Below are 20491 nucleotides of genomic sequence, written 5' to 3'. Positions count from 1 at the left end.
ACCATTAATGAGCAATCATCATTCACATAACTTCAATTCAGCTCAGTTGACTGTGGTAGCTCCAAAACAGATTTGTTACACCACCATATTTATATTAGAGTTGTTGTGAATACATGTGCATAAAATGTAATGCAGGTAATGAAAACTGTACCAATTTTTATTTAACAACATATTTACACATATATAAACATACATTTGAAGCAAAAGTTTTCAGAATGTGGCAGTAAATGGTGTTGTAAAATAAAGAATGAAAAATACACATAAATATATAATATTAAAGTAACATGTCACTATTATGAAATGATTTGCCTAAATCTGTTAAGACTCCACATAATACACTCGGCTAAGATGGATCATTAAATTAAACAAAGTAAAATACAATGATTATGAAACTAATGCAGATGTTCAGTAGCATTGTAGGACACAGGCAAGCAATTTAAGACTGTATATGACTAGAACAAAATAATTGTTTCTGGCTCATTTAAAATAAACAATGAAGTCTCCCTAAAACTGATGAATGTGTTAATGAATAATATTATACATTTTAAAATGAAATGATATTGTACGGGCATTGTCATGTTGGAAAAACTTATCATAAGTCTTTTTGATCAAATTGATGATATTTATACAGTGATGATTGATGTTTCATGACAAATGTTAAAAGATGTATGCAAAATATTTGTTTCAAGCCAGATATGTTAACACAGTCTTTACTTATCCACAATCCTCACACAGAAAAGAACCAAATGTATGTAGCATCCAATAATATAGCTGTGCAAATTGTGGCAAAATCATTTACTGCCAAGTACATAAAAATAAGAATACTGTTAATTACAACAACTCATACTAATGTAACAGATATAAAATTACTCTTTGGATTAGAAGGCAACTGCATAGCTCTACTCTGTTCCAGCATCTAAATTCAGTACCTTTGCACCATAAGATTACTTCACTCGGTCATCATACACGATGAATTTTTGCTGTATCAAGAACTACTTTACTGTTGGTATTTTTAACTGGATTTCTCTAGATCCTTATACTGTTCAGGAAAACTCCTCATTGACTTTCTTTACAAACTTTATTCACTGATTCTTCCTTCTTAATTTAATTTTGAAAAATTATTTCTTTCTATGTTTGCTAGTTTCTAAGATACCATTCTTTCAGTTATCTTTAAACCGCTTCTACAAATCACAACAGAAATTCTACTGAATTTAAATAAAGTTATTTTGTGGTTACAGCTAATGGCTTGAAAAGTAATTTCAAAAATACACCAAAGTATGCCAAATCTTGGAAGACAAAATTTTAGTTGGACAGCAGTAAATGCACACTGAAGCTTTTCTGATTTCAGTGCTGCAGTCTTTAAGTTATTTAATGTATGTAAAATATAACAGCCCCTTCTTCAGAAATGCGACATTTGTTGCTTCACACTGACTGACTACCCCCACTTTCCACCAGCAGTTACCTATGGCTGCTTGCATTCTGATGAAAATGATTATAAAATGTACAGAAGGGAATATAGTATGACCTCTTCTCATAGCAACTAACAACATTCAAATGGACTGCACTTATTGTTGCCTACAAGACATATTTTCCCTAAGCAGCAGTGTTAGAGAAATATGTATCCATCACAAAAAAATTTTGTGTCGTTTAAAGAGAGTAGGCAAATTTTATGTTCTTTCTTTGCCCACTGCAAACATTTGTACAGCTGAATTCTCTTTGCTATGTAACAGCAACATTCTTTCTTTTTCCAGAAATCCCTATCAATATGCAGTGTATCACCATCATCGTCATCATCATCATCGTTACCAGCAGGAAAGTGACTGCTTCTGTGAACACCTTAAGTTACATACTTATAACTTCTGCATCACATTCCTCAGCAGTTGTTGTTGTGTCAGCAGTATTGTTAGCACTAGGTCGTACTGCAGTAGGTATTCTACCGTAACAATAGCCATGGTCTGCAAACGCATCCAGATCAACATAGCCTCCTCCAAAACGTACGTCCTCAACTAATGCTGCCAATTCTCGTTTGAGTTCCCCAAAGGATGGTCGGCGACTTGGATCATGGTGCCAGCACCGAGAAGCCAGTCGGAAAAACTCAGGCCTGCAATGCGGTGGTCTCTCCAAACGCCCACCTTCTCGAACTGACCTGACTACTTCTCGAGCTGACTGGCCTGGATATGGTGTTGACCCTGGGGACACAAAGCAGAATGATTTACCTTAAGCAAGATAGATTTCCATTCAGTACCAGTAGCAAGTAACTATTAATAGGCTTTATGAAGAATTTCATACACTTGGCCCCTTTAACGAACAATATAGCTACATTACAGTCAACAACTAGATACATACTCTGCAAACCACTGTGATCTGCATGGCAAAAGGTACTTAGGACGTTAGGGTTTCTTCCCATCCAAACCGCATGGAACACAGGAAGAATGATTGCTTAAATGTGTCTGTGCAGTTTATATAAGGGATATTGACTAGTAGCAGTTCTAGCAAAAATCATGTGTAATAAACTCCCAAAACTATTTCATAATTCACCAGGAAATTAATACCAGGTAAGGCAGGTAGTAGACTTCAGTTTATTGGCAGGATACTGGAAAAATTCTATATATCTACAAAGGAGACTGAATTGGAACTTTCCACATTTTTCCTCAAATCCCTTGATCACACTCCCAGCCTTGTGACAAGGTGCATTATCTTGTGAAAAATGCCACTGCGCTGCAGTCATGGACTGTGCGGCTAGTCCTGGCAGAGGTTAGAGTCCTCCCTTGGGCATGGGTGTGTGTGTTTGTCCTTAGGATAATTTAGGTTAAGTAGTGTGTAAGCTTAGGGACTGATGGCCTTAGCAGTTAAGTCCCATAAGATGTCACACACATTTGAACATTTTTGAATGCCACTGCTGTTGGGAAACATTATCATCATGAAAGGGTTTATGTGGTCTGCAGCAAGTGTCAATAATCCTTGGCCATCGTGATGCCTTGCATGGGCCCACAGGACCCACAGACACCCCAGAGTATAATGGAACCACTGCCAGCTTGTCCCCACCGTGCACTACATATGTCACGGAGCTGTTCCCTTGGAAGACAACGGGTTCACACGCTCCCATCGGCATGATGTAGAAGGCAGTGGGATTCATCAGACCAGGCAACATTCTGCCACTGTGCCATTGTTCAATGCTGAAGACTATGAGCCCATTTCAGTTGTGGATGCTGGTGTCAGCTGTGGAGGCCCATTGTTAGGAGTATTTGGTGCCCTGTGTTTTCAGACACGTTTGTACTTGTCTCAGGATTAAAGTCTTATGTTATTTCTGCCACAGTTTGCAGCCTGTCTTGTTTTACCATCTGCCCACCCTACTATATCCAATATCTGTAATGAGGGGCTGCCATCCAACCAACCCCATAATGTCTGTACATGGTTTCACCTTGGTTTTGCTATTTGTTGAAAGTACTCTCCAAAGCACTCTTCAAACACCCGACAAGTTGTGCGGTTTGCAAAATGCTCATGCTGAGCCTCTGGGCAATCATAATTTGTCCTCAGTCAAACAGATAAGTAGCACATCTTCCCCATTATAGACATGGACAGCACACTAACTGATACTAATGCACTGTGTGTGTGTCAGACTAATAGTCATTCCTTGCCAGGCGACACTGCTATTGCATGGACAGGTTTATATCAGTAGCAGGTCAGTGGTCATAACATTATGGCTGATCAGTGTACAAAGAAAGATCAAGATTTGTTTGACTCACAGCAGAGTATTATGAAAATGTAGAAAAACTTGAACTGACAGATGCCATTTATCTTGTGAAGGTCTACTTACAAAATTTCAAAAACTAGTACTAAATGAAAAACCTAGAGATATTCTTCAGCTCACTATGTATTGCTCCTGTAAGGATCATGAAGGCACAGTACACTCAGATAAACTTAAACAATCATTTTTTCCAGTGCACCATAGGTGATTGGAATGGAAAGAAACCCTCACATGTGGTACCATGGTAAGTACTGTCTGCCAAGCACTTCACAGTGCTTTAGGCATGCAGGTAGATGCAAATACCCTGGGTCGTGAAGTGCTGTAACACACTACAGATAGTCACTAGGCACACTCTTGCACATCTTTCATTTAGTTTGTGGACCTGTACTTACACTACGAATCATCAAAGAAAAAACTGCTTACTTTGATGTTGCAGCATCCATAATTTATGTCCTGCTGGGAATCACTTTCATGACAGCTGTATACACAATTTGAGATCTATCACTAGATTGCAATAGTGGAATGTGATAAAGATTTAAAGTTGGGAAAATGAAATTTATTGTGAGTAACTGTCTGACTGACAACTGGCAGAAGAAAAAGTGTAGTTAAATCTTAATATTTAGCACTGAAGGAAATGCATTTAAAACCTATTTACAAGTCACTACCTACAAAACACTTCCTAGAAAACACAAGTTATGTGATAAGAGGTTTCCAGGACTTCAAAAGGACTATGATTGTCACTGGAGCACACCTTCCGTGAGTTAATACGAACACAGTGAAATAGCCAAAATAGCAACAAGGAGGCTGCATAAATAGTGTTGTGATTATATGAGTCAACACGCACATATTCATGCTGCTTCCACTAATATGGAGTATAGATTAACAGTATTCATGATGACACAAATATTTTCACCCGTTTGAAGTTTAAGAAATTTGGCCACCTTCAGCTTTTTAAATGATATTAACCTTCAAAACAGTTATTGCAGCTGCGGATCCTTGTATACGGAAATTAATGGATGAAAACAATGAAAAATCCAGGATGGAATGTAACAATATTATGAAAAGGAAAGTTGCTACAGAAATCTTCAGAGCTGATTTTATGAAGCTAATTAATCCATTACTACAAGTCTGCCAAGGTGAAGTTGCTTGCATGGCAGTATCATAGGTGCAACCACAATGGAAGGGTATCTATGGAGACACCTGACTAATTCTGGTAATTCTTGAAGAGGAGCAGCAGCCTTTTCAGTAGCTACAGTGGCAACAGTTAGAATGGCTGACTGATCTGGCCTTGTTATTTTATCCATCATGGTCCTGTTGTGCTTGTACTGCAAACCGAAAGAGAGGGGAAACTACAACTGTGGTTTTTTCCCTCAAAATCATGCAGCTCTACTGTATGACTTAATCATGAAATGGCATCCTCTTGGGTAAAATATTCTGGAGTATCCTATTTGAATGATTTGGATGTCCAGTAGTATATCATCATCAAGAAAAACATGGATTAATGTGTGGCATGTTGGATGGGCAGGTTACAGACTGTAAAAATGAAACTCGATAGTTTGAAGTTAGATATATTGGGAATTAGTGAAGTTTGGCGGCAGGAAGAACAAAACTTTTGTTCATGTAACTACAAGGGTATAAAAATAAGACAGACAGGGATAATGAAGGAGTAGTCCTATAATGAATAAGAAAATATAAATGTTGGCAAGGTGCCATGAACAGCATAGTAAATGCATTACTGTAGTCAACATACACAAAAGATAACACATACAAGTATAAAGCTTATATGCCACAGGAAATTAAGGAGATGCAATGTGGAAAAACTGAATGAACCAGAGATTGGTCAGAGTACCAAGACAGCAGTATGCAATGCCGTACTGAAACAGGAGAAAGCAATAAAATAGGGTAGCTTTGAGAGGTAAAACAGGGAAGGTGGCAGAGGATCACATAGTGGGGGGGAAGAAGAAGAAGAAGAAGAGAGAGAGATTGACATAAAGTGCAAAATGGCTAGAGGACAAATCCAATACTCTAGAAGCATTCATAATGAAGGGAATAATGATAATGAATAAATGATAATTTGCATACTCGTGCTGGCACAATTCTTGCTCATGCTGCTACAACTGAGCTTGAGCTCCATCTTTTATGACCTTATTGTTGAAGAAGATGCAAATGCTAACCTTCTTATTTATCTTTATACAGCTACTCTTCTTGAATATTTGTGGCTGGCCACAATAAACACCTTTGTAACTTCTTTTTCTTTTTTTCTTTCTAAGGGCATGATGTTGACACCAAAGGCATACGGTATATGGGAAACTGTTGTGAACTGTGATGCTTAACAATGGACTTCCATAGACAACCCCTCATCCATTTTCCCATTAAAATTCGCAAAGGCATGAATTACATAGAAGAAAGCATTGCCTTCTTCCATCAGAGTCATGCGGCTACACAAGAAAGAGCCAACTTTTGATTTCCCTTAATTTATTATTTCTTAAGATATATAAAAAAAGGCACAGCCACTTTTACAAGGAATATAACCTTGGAAGAATGTTAGGTAGCAATTGTATGGAATGTTTTCATTGCTTTTCCACACAATAACAAGAGAAGAAGAAATTTTGTTCTATCATTAGTATGTTAAATTACAGGAGGTACTCAGTAAGTAATATAATACACTTCTTTTTCCTTGGCCATTTTCAGTTGGAAAAATGTGGAATTTGTTGTGGGACATCATGGAATATTCCTGCTTCATCCCCTATAGTTTCACAAGTTCCGATAGATAGCAGCATTACACATAGCCCTCAAAATAACAGTCTGTAACAAAAGCGCATTTCAAGCAGAGAGCTGTCATCAAGTTTCTTTTGGTCAAAAACCAGAGCATCACAGATATTCATAGACCCTTGCAGAATGTCTATTGAAGCATGGCTGTAAAGAAAAGCATGATGAGTCACAGGTGAGGTGTCTGTCATTACAATAAAGTCGCACATATCTATCTGATCTGAATTCCCTGAGATTTTATAAAATTCCCTCAGAATTCCACACTTTCCAGAAGAACTGTCACTCTTTGTTTCGACTACACATGTTTGCCAGTCACAGCTTGTGTCTGTGTGCAGGCACCATCTCACTTGCTACTAGTATCATCTCATCACGAACTGGCTTGAGACACATCAAGGTTGAATAGCTCCACTTGCTACATCTTAAATACATAAATTTGTTTTCCATCACACAAATAAGACATGTACCATGTATAAACTGTATTTCATGAAGTACAGTTTACGTTAATATCATCCTCTAGACCACATGAAAACTATGTTTAAGCCACAATTATAGTGTTGGCACAAGATAAGTAAATTTTTCTACTTACTACAACAACCATTTGAGAACTGTTTTTCTACACTGCATAACATACAATTATACATTTAAATAGCTATTTTAACTAGCTGAAGAAATGTAATTTAATTATATGAATGCGTGGTGTCTGTCCTTTTGGACACGTCAAAAAGAACAGACACCATGCAGAATCCGCAGCTGTTATACATTGTGTGAATGTAATTTATGCTAATCAAGTTGTGCAGTAATGAATTTTGAATGAGACATAGGGAATGGTAGTGTTAAATGATTCAGGTTGTGATAATGTTTGCTTGCCCTAAGACTATTAAAATACAATTAAAAAATTTATTTAAAGTATTATCAGCAGTTACTTACCCAGTGTAACAATTTCCCATATAAGAATTCCAAAACTCCAGACATCGGATTTATGCGTGAAGATACGGTACAAGAGGGACTCTGGTGCCATCCATCGAATTGGAAGAGCCCCCTGCAAATATAAGTTTTCCATGATTTTGGGTCAAATCACAAATCTTTGCCTGCAGTAATTACCTTGTCAAGTTATTGAATAAATATAGAATTTACCATATTGCTATAACCTGAATTGTATAATAACCAGTTTTCCTGGCATCTGTGGTCTACAGTCCAATGCTTGGCTTGATGCAGCTCCCTACACTAGACCTACTCTATCACGTGAAATTGCCTTCAACTTCAAATAACTACTGAAGTCTCCAAGTAACTACCACTACCTACAACCATTTGAACCTGCTTATTGTCTCCCTCTGCAATTTTTTGCCTTCACACTTCCCTCCATTACCAACTGGTTATTCCTTTATGTCTCAGGATGTGTGTATCCTATCAACTGATCCCTTCTTTTAGTCAAGATACGCCATATTTTTTCTCCGATTGTATTCAGTACCTCACCATTAGTTACTTGTTCAACCAACCCAATCTTCAACGAGATTCCTTAGCACCACATTTCAAAAGCTGCTATTCTCTTCATGTCTTAATTGCTGACTGACTATGTTAATGACAGTACATTGAGAATAATCTCATGATATTTATAAAACTTTTTATTTTATTTATTTATATGTCAAGTTCTGTAGGACCAAATTCAGGAGCAAATCTCCAAGGTCATGTAAGTGTCAGTAGATAAAATTCAACATAAAAGTAATAAAAGATAAAAATAAAATGTTTATGAAGCCAAAAAAGTCAATCCATAAGTTTAAGTAAACACAATCAACAATAAAACAAGAAACAGCTTAATTTTTCATGGAACTCCTCGACAGAATAGAATGAGTGACCCATGAGGAAACTCTTCAGTTTCGATTTGAAAGTGTGTGGATTACTGCTGAGATTTTTGAATTTGAGTGGTAGCTTATTGAAAATGGAGGCACAAGAGTTAAGGAAGTCCGATCCAAATGCAGGTTTGATATCTGCCGAGTATTAACTGAGTGGAAGCTGCTTATTCTTGGGAATAAGCTAATATTGTTAACAAGAAATGACAGTAAGGAGTATATACATTGAGAGGCCAGTGTCAAAATACCCAGACTCATGAACAGGGGTTGACAAGAGGTTTATGAACTTACATCACTTATTGCTCGAACAGCCCATTTCTAAGACAAAAATATCCTTTCAGAATGGGAAGAGTTACCCCAAAATATAATACCATACAATATAAGTGAATGAAAATAATCAAAGTAGACTAATTTTCGTGTCGAATGATCACTCACTTCAGATACCAATCGAATAGTAAAAATAGCAGCACTAAGTCTTTGAACAAGATCCTGAATGTGGGCTTTCCATGACAGCTTACTATCTATCTGAACACCTAGAAATTTGAACTGTTCGGTTTCACTAATCATATGCCCATCCTGTGAAATTAAAATGTCAGGTTTTGTTGAATTGTGTGACAGAAACTGTAAAAACTGGGTTTTACTGTGATTTAGCATTAGTTTAATTTCTAGAAGCCATGAACTTAGGTCATGAACTACACTATTTGAAACTGAGCCAATGTTGCACACAACATCCCTTACTACCAAGCTAGTGTTATCAGCAAACAGAAACATTTTAGAGTTACCCTTAATACTAGAGGTCATATCATTTATATAAATAAGGAACAGGTATGGCCCCGATCCCTGGAGCACCCCTCACTTAACTGTGCCCCACTCAGACCCCCACTCTTCTTTTTCTTCCTTCAGGGACCAAATTAATACAGAACTGAACATTCATTGCTGAGTATTATATCTGCCCAGATTTTCTGTTTTCAAAACAGTTGAAAAATTGGCACATGGATATTAAAAGTTAATTACTGCATTAGCATTGCTTGAAACATCTTACACAAATGCAGACTTTTCACAAGCAATGAGCTGGCCACTTCATTCTTACAGTATATAACCAGCTCAACAATACAAGTGAAAGCCAAACTGAAACAAAAATGTTTACTATATCCTTGTTTCTATTCTGTTAAAGAATTTCTAAAAATTAAGTTCTAACATTTTAAACTTGTATGTTTTGTTTTCCAGTATGTAACTTACTTATGGCTGTTAAGGGTATGAGTGCTACAATCCACACTAAATTGTATCTTTTCTGTCATGACAAGTTGTAACATTTGTTATGTTTCTTCTATCTGTAAATAGTCAGCATATCACTGTTGTTAGCCTAGTGTTGTAATATAACTGACCTATCCCCTTTCACCCATATCTAGTACGTGCTGACTTTCGTCTACAAGACAAATGAAATGATCAGCATCAACTGTGAGAAAACATCACTCCAGAAAACATCCCACTATAGATAAATTTCATAAAACTATCAATAGAACCTACATCAATTATTTATAAACAAAAAATTAATCTAAGAGTCACAATGAGTTCCAGTTTGCAAAAAGTGTGGACTATAGATACTACTGGAGAGATGTTTTGTCACTGCACATTGATCTGACACAAATTTCAGAAATAAGCAGTAGTGATGAATATCATATTCTTACTGTGTAAGAATAATTACCATAGTGATGAGTGTATCCAGCTGCATGGAACACAAAGCAAAATTAATACATACAAAATGAAAAATAATACTACTTTTATTTACAAGCTTCCTATGGTTAGAAAGTTGTGTAAGATTAACAACTGCATACAAGAGAACTGCTATTTCTTCCAATCAGTCAGAGAGTAGCAATATTATGACCACAACAATATACAGGATTGTACTGCAACTTCATCCCATTCCATAACTATCACTTTCACTGAAATGCCAATTAAGGCAGCATTTTCATTACCTATACTCTGCAAACCATTGGAAGGTAGTGGAAGATGTTAGTTACATGACAGTTTTCTATACATCAAATTATGTACTACTTACTACTTGTTAGTATGCTGAGTGACTTACTGCCATCTGCATATGTATGCAAAGCAAATTTATTCCCCTTATTCAAAGTGTGAGACTGGTAATACATTTCCCATGGGAAAATGAAAATTTAGATTAGGTATAATGTTAACTTTTTAGGCAGATATTTTATGTCAGCAAAGTAGTTGGTAATTTTGATTACTCAGAGTATGTTAAAAATAAATTTTTCTCAAGAATCCTCTTCAAAAAGCAGGGGTCATCTTGTAATCATGATTGTCTTGTACTTGGGTAAATACAGTAAATCAAAGAAAGTCTGTTGCCCATAGGCAAGGAAGGCACCATACTTCAGTGAGGGTTTTAAAGTCCTTCAGACTACCCCCTACTGCTCAGATCATAGGACATGTCTTTCAAAATCAAAAATATAAGAAAAAGTATAGATTACTACTTGCCATAAAGATGACATGAGGTTGCAGACAGGCACATGAAAAGACTGTTACACAGTTAAGTTTTGGCCAAACCCTTCTTCAAAAAAGAAAACACACATACACTCACTCACACAGGCAAGACCTCACCTCATGACTACCATCTCTGGCAGCTCAGACCAAAATATTTCAAATCAGTATTTTTATGACTTCTTAACATTGTTTTGTCCCTCTTTTTCTCTCTCCAACAATAACTTCCATAACAATTCTTTTCTGTAATACCACTTGAAAGTTTCAATACCACCTATATCTGCATGCTGTCATAAGAAGGATGTGTTAGGTGAAAGAAACATCCCTTTTATGATGTGTGGGTTGATGCATTGTCAAGGAGCAATAATCTTTTCTCTCTTTAGCCATTCTTTAACTGGTAAGCCTTTACATGCGGTACAAAAACTTCCATAAATGATTCACATTATCCATTCAGGTGCTTCTTCATGAGGTGCAAACAATAGGCATTGCAGACATATTAACATGTTTGAAACCATGCAGTTTCTTGCTTGTACCAACGACAAGCATAGGCAGTTGTGGCTATCTGTAGCATTAGCACAGGCTAAAGCAGTGATACTCTCCTGGATTATTTTAGGACCAGATCTTCCTAATTCATTATGTAATGCAACAGCTTTCCAACTGAGCCCATATCATCAACACTGTAAACTTTTTTGAGAACATGATTTTCTTCCCTTAATTCATCCATCAGTTCCACTTTGATAGAATCAGCTGCTGAAAATTAGCTGTTTTTCTCCCTGTATTTGAAGCTCACAAATGCCATGTCTTGACTTAAAGCCTTTTAACCAGTCCATACTTGCTTCAAAATTTGATGTCCCTCAAAGATTTTCATTGTAATTAATTGCATTTTCAATAGAATGGGACCAATGATAGCCTCTCCTTGTGATCTTCATTGTGCAAATCACCTGTAAACAGCATCATCTGGGTCCACGTTCATGGCGAGTTTCATAGTTTTCTGACTTGCCAATCCATCAGTACAATCAAGCTTAGATACAAACTTTCTTATGCTCGTCTTCTTTCTCTCTCTCTCTCTCTCTCTCTCCATAACTGTTGACTCACCAACCTTGTACCCATTAGATAACTTGTTTGCAGATTAATCTTTCTCTAAACTGTAAGTTTAGGCATTCTGTATCACAAGTTAACATGATGCGTCAAAGTTCACAGGTGTGGGGAGGGCTCAAGACCTCAGTGGGATGATCAAGTAACAACTCAGTTAAGCAATCATTTGGTCGACCACCATTTGAATAATCAACACGCTACCCTACTGACAGTAAACACACATAAAAACTGTTAATTGACATACTACTTAGTTTCTGGAGCTACTACAGGAAGCATAAAAGGGAGGGCGGATCACTCAGACTCCAGAATGAGAGGCACACACATGTTGAGAAGACAAGAGCAGACTTTTGCAGAACCCATGTTTTTTATTAATGTGTTGTATGCCTCCTGAACCCCACACACATCTGAAGTTATACTGATTTTCCATCTGATGAGACTGATTAAGTTAATAATTTGCTATCAATAACAAAAATACATTTAGGAAACTGAAGTAAAAATTTAGATACAGTAAATTCTTACATGAGAAGACACTGTAAAAAATAGCTGAAAGGACTATATATTTTTACAGTTAACTAAATTTGAGAGAAATGGCAGAGGTGTATAATTAGTCGGAATTATCCATTACTGTTGGCTGACAATTTGTTGTAAATAGTAAAGCAACACGACAAGCAAACTGTAATACTTTGCCATATTATATAATTCAATTTAAGATTTCATTGGCCTGTCATATATTTCTAAATTGTTTACTATTTCTGGGCATAAAAATTATCAATAAATTCCCTGCAAATACAATGAATGAATTATCAATATGGGTAATACACTCGTTACTACAGTAAAAGAATAGATTTGTTTAAATAAAAGTAATCTGAGGCACAAAAGTGTAGCTAATATTAAAATGAAGCCAAGCCTAATACATTGTTGTTCTCATGCTTCCCCCCATGTCATATCACTCAAAATGTCATATCACTCAAAATGGCAACAAGTATGTATACTATCATGTACACAACTGTTTTACTCACCTTTGTGTGTCTCTGCTCATATACATCACCGAGATCCTGGACACTTCGAGACATGCCAAAATCTGCAACTTTGCACATTTTGTTGTGATCCACAAGCACATTCCTAGCTGCTAAGTCACGGTGGATTATCTGTGAAATAAACATTTAAAAAAACGTTAGCCTGAGATGATTAGACCATGTAGCACACTGCAATGCAGCACACATATACACTTGAAAACAAAACATAAGACTCTCAATAAAGTTTTTATTAATAATAATCCTATCCAGAGTTAATTGAGGGTTATGACAAGTGATTTATATGCCTGCAGATAATTTTGTATCCTGATTAATGTGCTGCTTCCTTCTCAGAAAATATGCAGAGCGATTAGAAATTATACTGCTTACTTATAAGCACAATGAATATTACTGTGGTACAAATCCCTCTTTCATAATCAGAAAACAATAACCTGATTATTTTGTAACCTTAGGGTTATCAATTTGCTTATTTTGGCAAGAAAATGTCCGGAGTCAATGTTCCACTCTGCAGCAGAGTACATGCAATGGCCTGGACTCAGACCCAGAAAGGTTAGAGCCCCAAACCAGTATATATTTCTCATCTGTCAGGAAGTTTAAAATAGTGTCATACAGTGTCTTAGAGTGTTGCATTAAAAAACAAGTAAGTTGCAAAGTTTATTGCAAAAATATTATATGTTCAGCACATGCTCATTTCTTTAAGTCTTATTTATAAGACAGTAAGCTCTAGTATCACTGGACAACAAAGACATGGTTCTGAAACATCCCTTAAGCTGTCAAAAACTTGTAGTATTATATATAACAGCACCCAGTTAAGTAAACTGAAGGTTTAGATGTTAAGCAACAATCTTTATGTGTTAGGGGCTGCTCACACAAGTGACTGATCACAGCAATCTGTCACATGGGCAATTAATTACTTTGTACATCGTGCATGTGGAGACAAATCACAGTGATCAACCTCTGGTAGCTGGTTGCATGGAAATCCTAGGCAATCTAATGGGCTGCACATGCAATTCATACAAGCAATATGGCTGCTTGGCTGGTTAGTAGCTATATGTGGCAATATGGCTGTCTGAGAGCACTCATTTGTCTAGATATCACGTGTTGTTGTGTAGTTTTACTTTATTTCACTTCATCCATGTAGAATAAGAATTTTACTTCAGAATTCATAGTTATTCAGGGACCATGAACCGCTTTGACAAGTAAAGTTGAGGATGGAGTTGCCATTTATATTAAGAAGTAATAAAATACACATACTCCAGTTTGGCCGTCATTGGCATTTTGAGGCTTGTGCTGTAGAAGAACTGATGGGCAGTCCATAGTTATAGTCGTGATATATTGGACTCCAGTTGATTAAAATGTTATTTATGGAACAATAACACACATTATTGAAGTTTTTAACTTCTAAACAGTATGACATACCACAATATGTAGTGGAAATTTTAATATATATGTTCAGGGCAACTCCATTACACACTTATCCTCGCAACCCCTGCCACTGCATGTGCTGTAACTCTCACCTGTACAATTTATAACAGAACTTATGGTAAAGAGCAGTACTTCTACTGATAACATTACTGCAGATACATCAAGATTGTAAAGCAAACTGTGTAAATACTTGCAGTTGAACTATAAGACTAACGAATGAAAAGGGTACTAAGGGCTAATAAATGAACTGTATTAGCACACTGAAAAGACTAACACAATCTGCTTGGCATCACTGAAATTTGTAATATATTCCCAAGAAAAGCATTTCAAGACAAGTTTAATAAATTACAATACTCTTTTTATAAATTTATTTTTTGCAAGTATTTGTGGAAATCAACTGCAACTGCTGCTAAACACTACACTCCATCTTCCATAGCAGAACTTTTTGATACAGCGATATTCGTAATATTGGTTGAAATTACTTGAAAAACCACTTGTGTGTCTGGGTTCAGGCTAGTGACCATTTGCAGCAATATCACATGTGATGGATTGTTGTAATCCATTGGTCATAAATACCAGAAGGACATTAGTATAATCTCTTCATGATGATGAGTAGTCTGAATTCTAAGATTCTCCTGTATGTCATTATCTTTTGGGCTAAATCATATGCCAGAAAAAATTGTTCTTTTTCCCAAAAGAGGTTCAGAAGAATCACATAAACTACAATCTTATAAACCTTATGATAACCCTTGTTCTGAAAACTGAATGAACTTATATTAATCCTCTTTGTATGTTCTTATAGTGAGCTTACTCATTAAAAAAACTTTCTTTGTATGTTCTTATAGTCAGCTTAATCATTAAGAAGATGTTGGTAGAAAGTAGCTGTTAAAAGCTACATTAATAATTAACTATCAATAAATAGCTATAAACTAACTGTGTTCATTCCATTAAAATTTACAGAAACACCATTAGCTTGGTGTGTGTATACCCACATTGATAGTATCCCACAATGGCAGTTATCTGTGAGCCTAAGAAGAAAGGAATATTACAATAGGCATTTCTGCTGGCTGTTCAGTTGAAAGAAGTCTTCAGTCTTTGAATCTAGATAATGAGATAATTTGTAGAAGAGTTAATAATGTATATCTTCAATTTAGGGAGCAGTCCATATCTTGCTTTAAATCATGTGGGGGCTTGTTGAAGACCTTTCTACCATAACATAAAATCCCATAGACAATTATATATATATATATATAAGTGATATGAATATAATAGAGGGAAACATTCCACGTGGGAAAAATATATCTAAAAAGAAAGATGATGAAACTTACCAAACAAAAGCGCTGGCAGGTCGACAGACACACAAACAAACACAAACATACACACAAAATTCTAGCTTTCGCAACCAATGGTTGCCTCGTCAGGAAAGAGGGAAGGAGAAGGAAAGACAAAAGGATATGGGTTTTAAGGGAGAGGGTAAGGAGTCATTCCAATCCCGGGAGCGGAAAGACTTGCCTTAGGGGGAAAAAAGGACAGGTATACACTCGCACACACACACATATCCATCCACACATACACAGACACAAGCAGACATTTGTAAAAGCAAAGAGTTTGGGCAGAGATGTCAGTCGGGGCGGATGTACAGAGGCAAAGATGAAGTTGAAAGACAGGTGAGGTATGAGCGGCGGCAAATTGAAATTAGAAATTAGCGGAGATTGAGGCCTGGCGGATAGCGAGAAGAAAGGATATGCTGAAGGGCAAGTTCCCATCTCCGGAGTTCTGACAGGTTGGTGTTAGTGGGAAGTATCCAGATAACCCGGACAGTGTAACACTGTGCCAAGATGTGCTGGCCGTGCACCAAGGCATGTTTAGCCACAGGGTGATCCTCATTACCAACAAACACTGTCTGCCTGTGTCCATTCATGCGAATGGACAGTTTGTTGCTGGTCATTCCCACATAGAATGCTTCACAGTGTAGGCAGGTCAGTTGGTAAATCACGTGGGTGCTTTCACACATGGCTCTGCCTTTGATCGTGTACACCTTCCGGGTTACAGGACTGGAATAGGTGGTGGTGGGAGGGTGCATGGGACAGGTTTTACACCGGGGGCGGTTACAGGGGTAGGAGCCAGAGGGTAGGGAAGGTGGTTTGGGGATTTCATAGGGATGAACTAAGAGGTTGCGAAGGTTAGGTGGACGGCGGAAAGACACTCTTGGTGGAGTGGGGAGGATTTCATGAAGGATGGATCTCATTTCAGGGCAGGATTTGAGGAAGTCGTATCCCTGCTGGAGAGCCACATTCAGAATCTGATCCAGTCCCGGAAAGTATCCTGTCACAAGTGGGGCACTTTTGGGGTTCTTCTGTGGAAGGTTCCGGGTTTGAGGAGATGAGGATGTGGCTCTGGTTATTTGCTTCTGTACCAGGTCGGGAGGGTAGTTCTGTACCAGGTCGGGAGGGTAGTTAATCCTTGAACCATTACACCAACAACCTGAAAACAACTACCCTCCCGACCTGGTACAGAAGCAAATAACCAGAGCCACATCCTCATCTCCTCAAACCCGGAACCTTCCACAGAAGAACCCCAAAAGTGCCCCACTTGTGACAGGATACTTTCCGGGACTGGATCAGATTCTGAATGTGGCTCTCCAGCAGGGATACGACTTCCTCAAATCCTGCCCTGAAATGAGATCCATCCTTCATGAAATCCTCCCCACTCCACCAAGAGTGTCTTTCCGCCGTCCACCTAACCTTCGCAACCTCTTAGTTCATCCCTATGAAATCCCCAAACCACCTTCCCTACCCTCTGGCTCCTACCCCTGTAACCGCCCCCGGTGTAAAACCTGTCCCATGCACCCTCCCACCACCACCTATTCCAGTCCTGTAACCCGGAAGGTGTACACGATCAAAGGCAGAGCCACGTGTGAAAGCACCCACGTGATTTACCAACTGACCTGCCTACACTGTGAAGCGTTCTATGTGGGAATGACCAGCAACAAACTGTCCATTCGCATGAATGGACACAGGCAGACAGTGTTTGTTGGTAATGAGGATCACCCTGTGGCTAAACATGCCTTGGTGCACGGCCAGCACATCTTGGCACAGTGTTACACTGTCCGGGTTATCTGGATACTTCCCACTAACACCTACCTGTCAGAACTCCGGAGATGGGAACTTGCCCTTCAGCATATCCTTTCTTCTCGCTATCCGCCAGGCCTCAATCTCCGCTAATTTCTAATTTCAATTTGCCGCCGCTCATACCTCACCTGTCTTTCAACTTCATCTTTGCCTCTGTACATCCGCCCCGACTGACATCTCTGCCCAAACTCTTTGCCTTTACAAATGTCTGCTTGTGTCTGTGTATGTGTGGATGGATATGTGTGTGTGTGCGAGTGTATACCTGTCCTTTTTTCCCCCTAAGGTAAGTCTTTCCGCTCCCGGGATTGGAATGACTCCTTACCCTCTCCCTTAAAACCCATATCCTTTTGTCTTTCCTTCTCCTTCCCTCTTTCCTGATGAGGCAACCATAGGTTGTGAAAGCTAGAATTTTGTGTGTATGTTTGTGTTTGTTTGTGTGTCTATCGACCTGCCAGCGCTTTTGTTTGGTAAGTTTCATCATCTTTCTTTTTAGATATATTTTTCCCACGTGGAATGTTTCCCTCTATTATATATATATATATATATATATATATATATATATATATATATATATATATATATATATATATATATATATATAGTTATAATAGAGGGAAACATTCCACATAGGAAATATATATCTAAAAACAAAGATGATTTGACTTACCAAATGAATGTGCTGGCAGGTCGACAGATACACAAACAACCACAAACATACACACAAAATTCAAGCTTTTGCAACAAACTGTTGCCTCATCAGGAAAGAGGGATGGAGAGGGAAAGACGAAGGGAAGTGGGTTTTAAGGGAGAGGGTAAGGAGTCATTCCAATCCCGGGAGCGGAAAGACTTACCTTAGGGGGAAAAAAGGACGGGTATACACACGCACACACACACACACACACACACACATATCCATCCACACATATACAGACACAAGCAGACATATTTAAAGACCTATATATATATATATATATATATATATATATATATATATATATATATATATATATATATATAATAGAGGGAAACATTCCACGTAGGAAAAATATATCTAAAAACAAAGATGATGTGACTTACCAAATGAAAGTGCTGGCAGGTCGACAGACACACAAACAAACACAAACATACACACAAAATTCAAGCTTTCGCAACAAACTGTTGCTTCATCAGGAAAGAGGGAAGGAGAGGGAAAGACGAAAGGATGTGGGTTTTAAGGGAGAGGGTAAGGAGTCATTCCAATCCCGGGAGCAGAAAGACTTACCTTAGGGGGAAAAAAGGACGGGTATACACTCGCACATACACACATATCCATCCACACATATACAGACACAAGCAGACATTTGGTAAGTCACATCATCTTAAATACATATTTTTTATTTTTGTATTATTAGCACAACAAACAACTTAGGAATAAATGTACTGGGAGATGTATACTAGAATTTAAAGATTACTGAAAAGGGCTCATTAATACTTTATCTACTTTCTGCAGTATTCTTACCACTTAATTTTGTGAAAGGAATATTTTGTTTACTTTAGATGCATTGTGTCAGATGATAGTTGTGCACCTCCAAGACAGAGTGAAAGTATGCAAAATAATCTGGAAGCTTGGTCTTCTGAGAGTAAAGCATGCTGAAATAAGCTTTAATATTGAGAGAAAATGAATCACTAGAGAAAAGGAAAGAACTTTTTAGTAAATTTCCACAGATTATTAAGTTAAAATGCAAAACACTCTAAAAATTACGTGATTCAAAAATGTTTCTAAAATATTAAGTGAATATCTTGCAACTAAAACATATAAATTTAATCTGAAATATATTGTTCTTAAACATAAACAGAATGTTGTAAAGCAGAATGAAATTAGAACATCATCAGATTTCTGAGAAGATATTAGGTAAAAGTCCATTGAGTGTGTAATGATTATGTATAAAAATATATGAATATTATTATTAAATGGATAGCATATTTTATAGCATACTGCTTATAAACATAGTGGATTCCTTCACCTTGAAAATCAATAATATTGCTATGATGATTCGATGTATACAGTAGTGTACTTGTTTCACCCTAAATGGTACATGAGCAAACAAAGTGTAATGCAATGCAGGCCAATATACACTATATAATAAAAGAGTTAAATACTCACTCCTCTTGTAGCAAGGTATTCCATTCCACGTGCAACACAGTAGGCAAAAATAGTGAGATCCCGAGATGTAAGAGCATCTGAATCATCTTCACAGAAGTTGAAATACTTTCGTCTAGTTCGGTGGTCACGAAGATAAGCCAAAAGTTTCCCATACATCACATATTCCATTATCAGCAGATGTGGTTCTGTAAACATTAATGTTTTGTTACATTTGAGTCCAAATTATTTAGAAGAAAGTTCATGTGCCCCCCCCCCCCCCCCCTTTCCTCTCTAAACCTCAACAAAATTCTATTAATGTCTCCCAAAATGTAATTTTTTTCTAAGTCATTGTTATTATCGTAATGTCTAGAAGACAATTTTCATGAAGGTCATGTTCAGCCAACAAACATACTCCAAAATTTAACAAATTTACTGTATTATGTGTTGACGAATGATGTCGATACTCATTAACTGAGTGCAGAAGAACATGCAAGTGAATAAAAGTCTGAATCGTGTCTTTAATTTCACTTGATGAACATTATTATCACAAATTATTGATTACCATTACAAACAAAATTATGAAAAGTATCTATAAATATGAAAGAAAAAATTCACTTATATCATTCAAAAGAGTATCCGTGCACTAATTCTGCAGATGGCACTTAAAATTCTTTAATATAAAAATCTGATAGCTGGATCAACAGATACGATAAATAGAATTGATGCATTATAAGTAATAAACATCACATCATTTGAGATGAAGAGAAGCAACAGCAGCATAAGCAGTTTGAGTTAGAACACAGCATTTAGTTTAGTTCAGTGTC

The 20491-nt window shown here is 37.2% G+C and overlaps 1 protein-coding gene across 1 annotated transcript in view; it reads right to left on the bottom strand.

Annotated features, from left to right (window-relative positions):
- Positions 1-225: 225 nt before the first annotated feature.
- Positions 226-20491, bottom strand: part of LOC124712365 (mucin-5AC-like) — a 400134-nt gene continuing 379868 nt past the window's right edge. Inside the window, 4 exon segments of the mRNA XM_047242660.1 lie at positions 226-2189; positions 7445-7556; positions 12975-13103; positions 19689-19873. Of these exon segments, the coding sequence (XP_047098616.1) occupies positions 1843-2189; positions 7445-7556; positions 12975-13103; positions 19689-19873 (773 nt within the window). The 3' untranslated portion in view covers positions 226-1842.

This window comes from Schistocerca piceifrons, chromosome 8 (assembly GCF_021461385.2).
Source record: "Schistocerca piceifrons isolate TAMUIC-IGC-003096 chromosome 8, iqSchPice1.1, whole genome shotgun sequence".
In the NCBI taxonomy this organism is placed as follows: Eukaryota; Metazoa; Arthropoda; class Insecta; order Orthoptera; family Acrididae; genus Schistocerca; species Schistocerca piceifrons.
The sequence above is the reverse complement of the archived record's forward strand: the minus strand, read 5'-3'. Positions and strand labels throughout refer to the sequence as shown.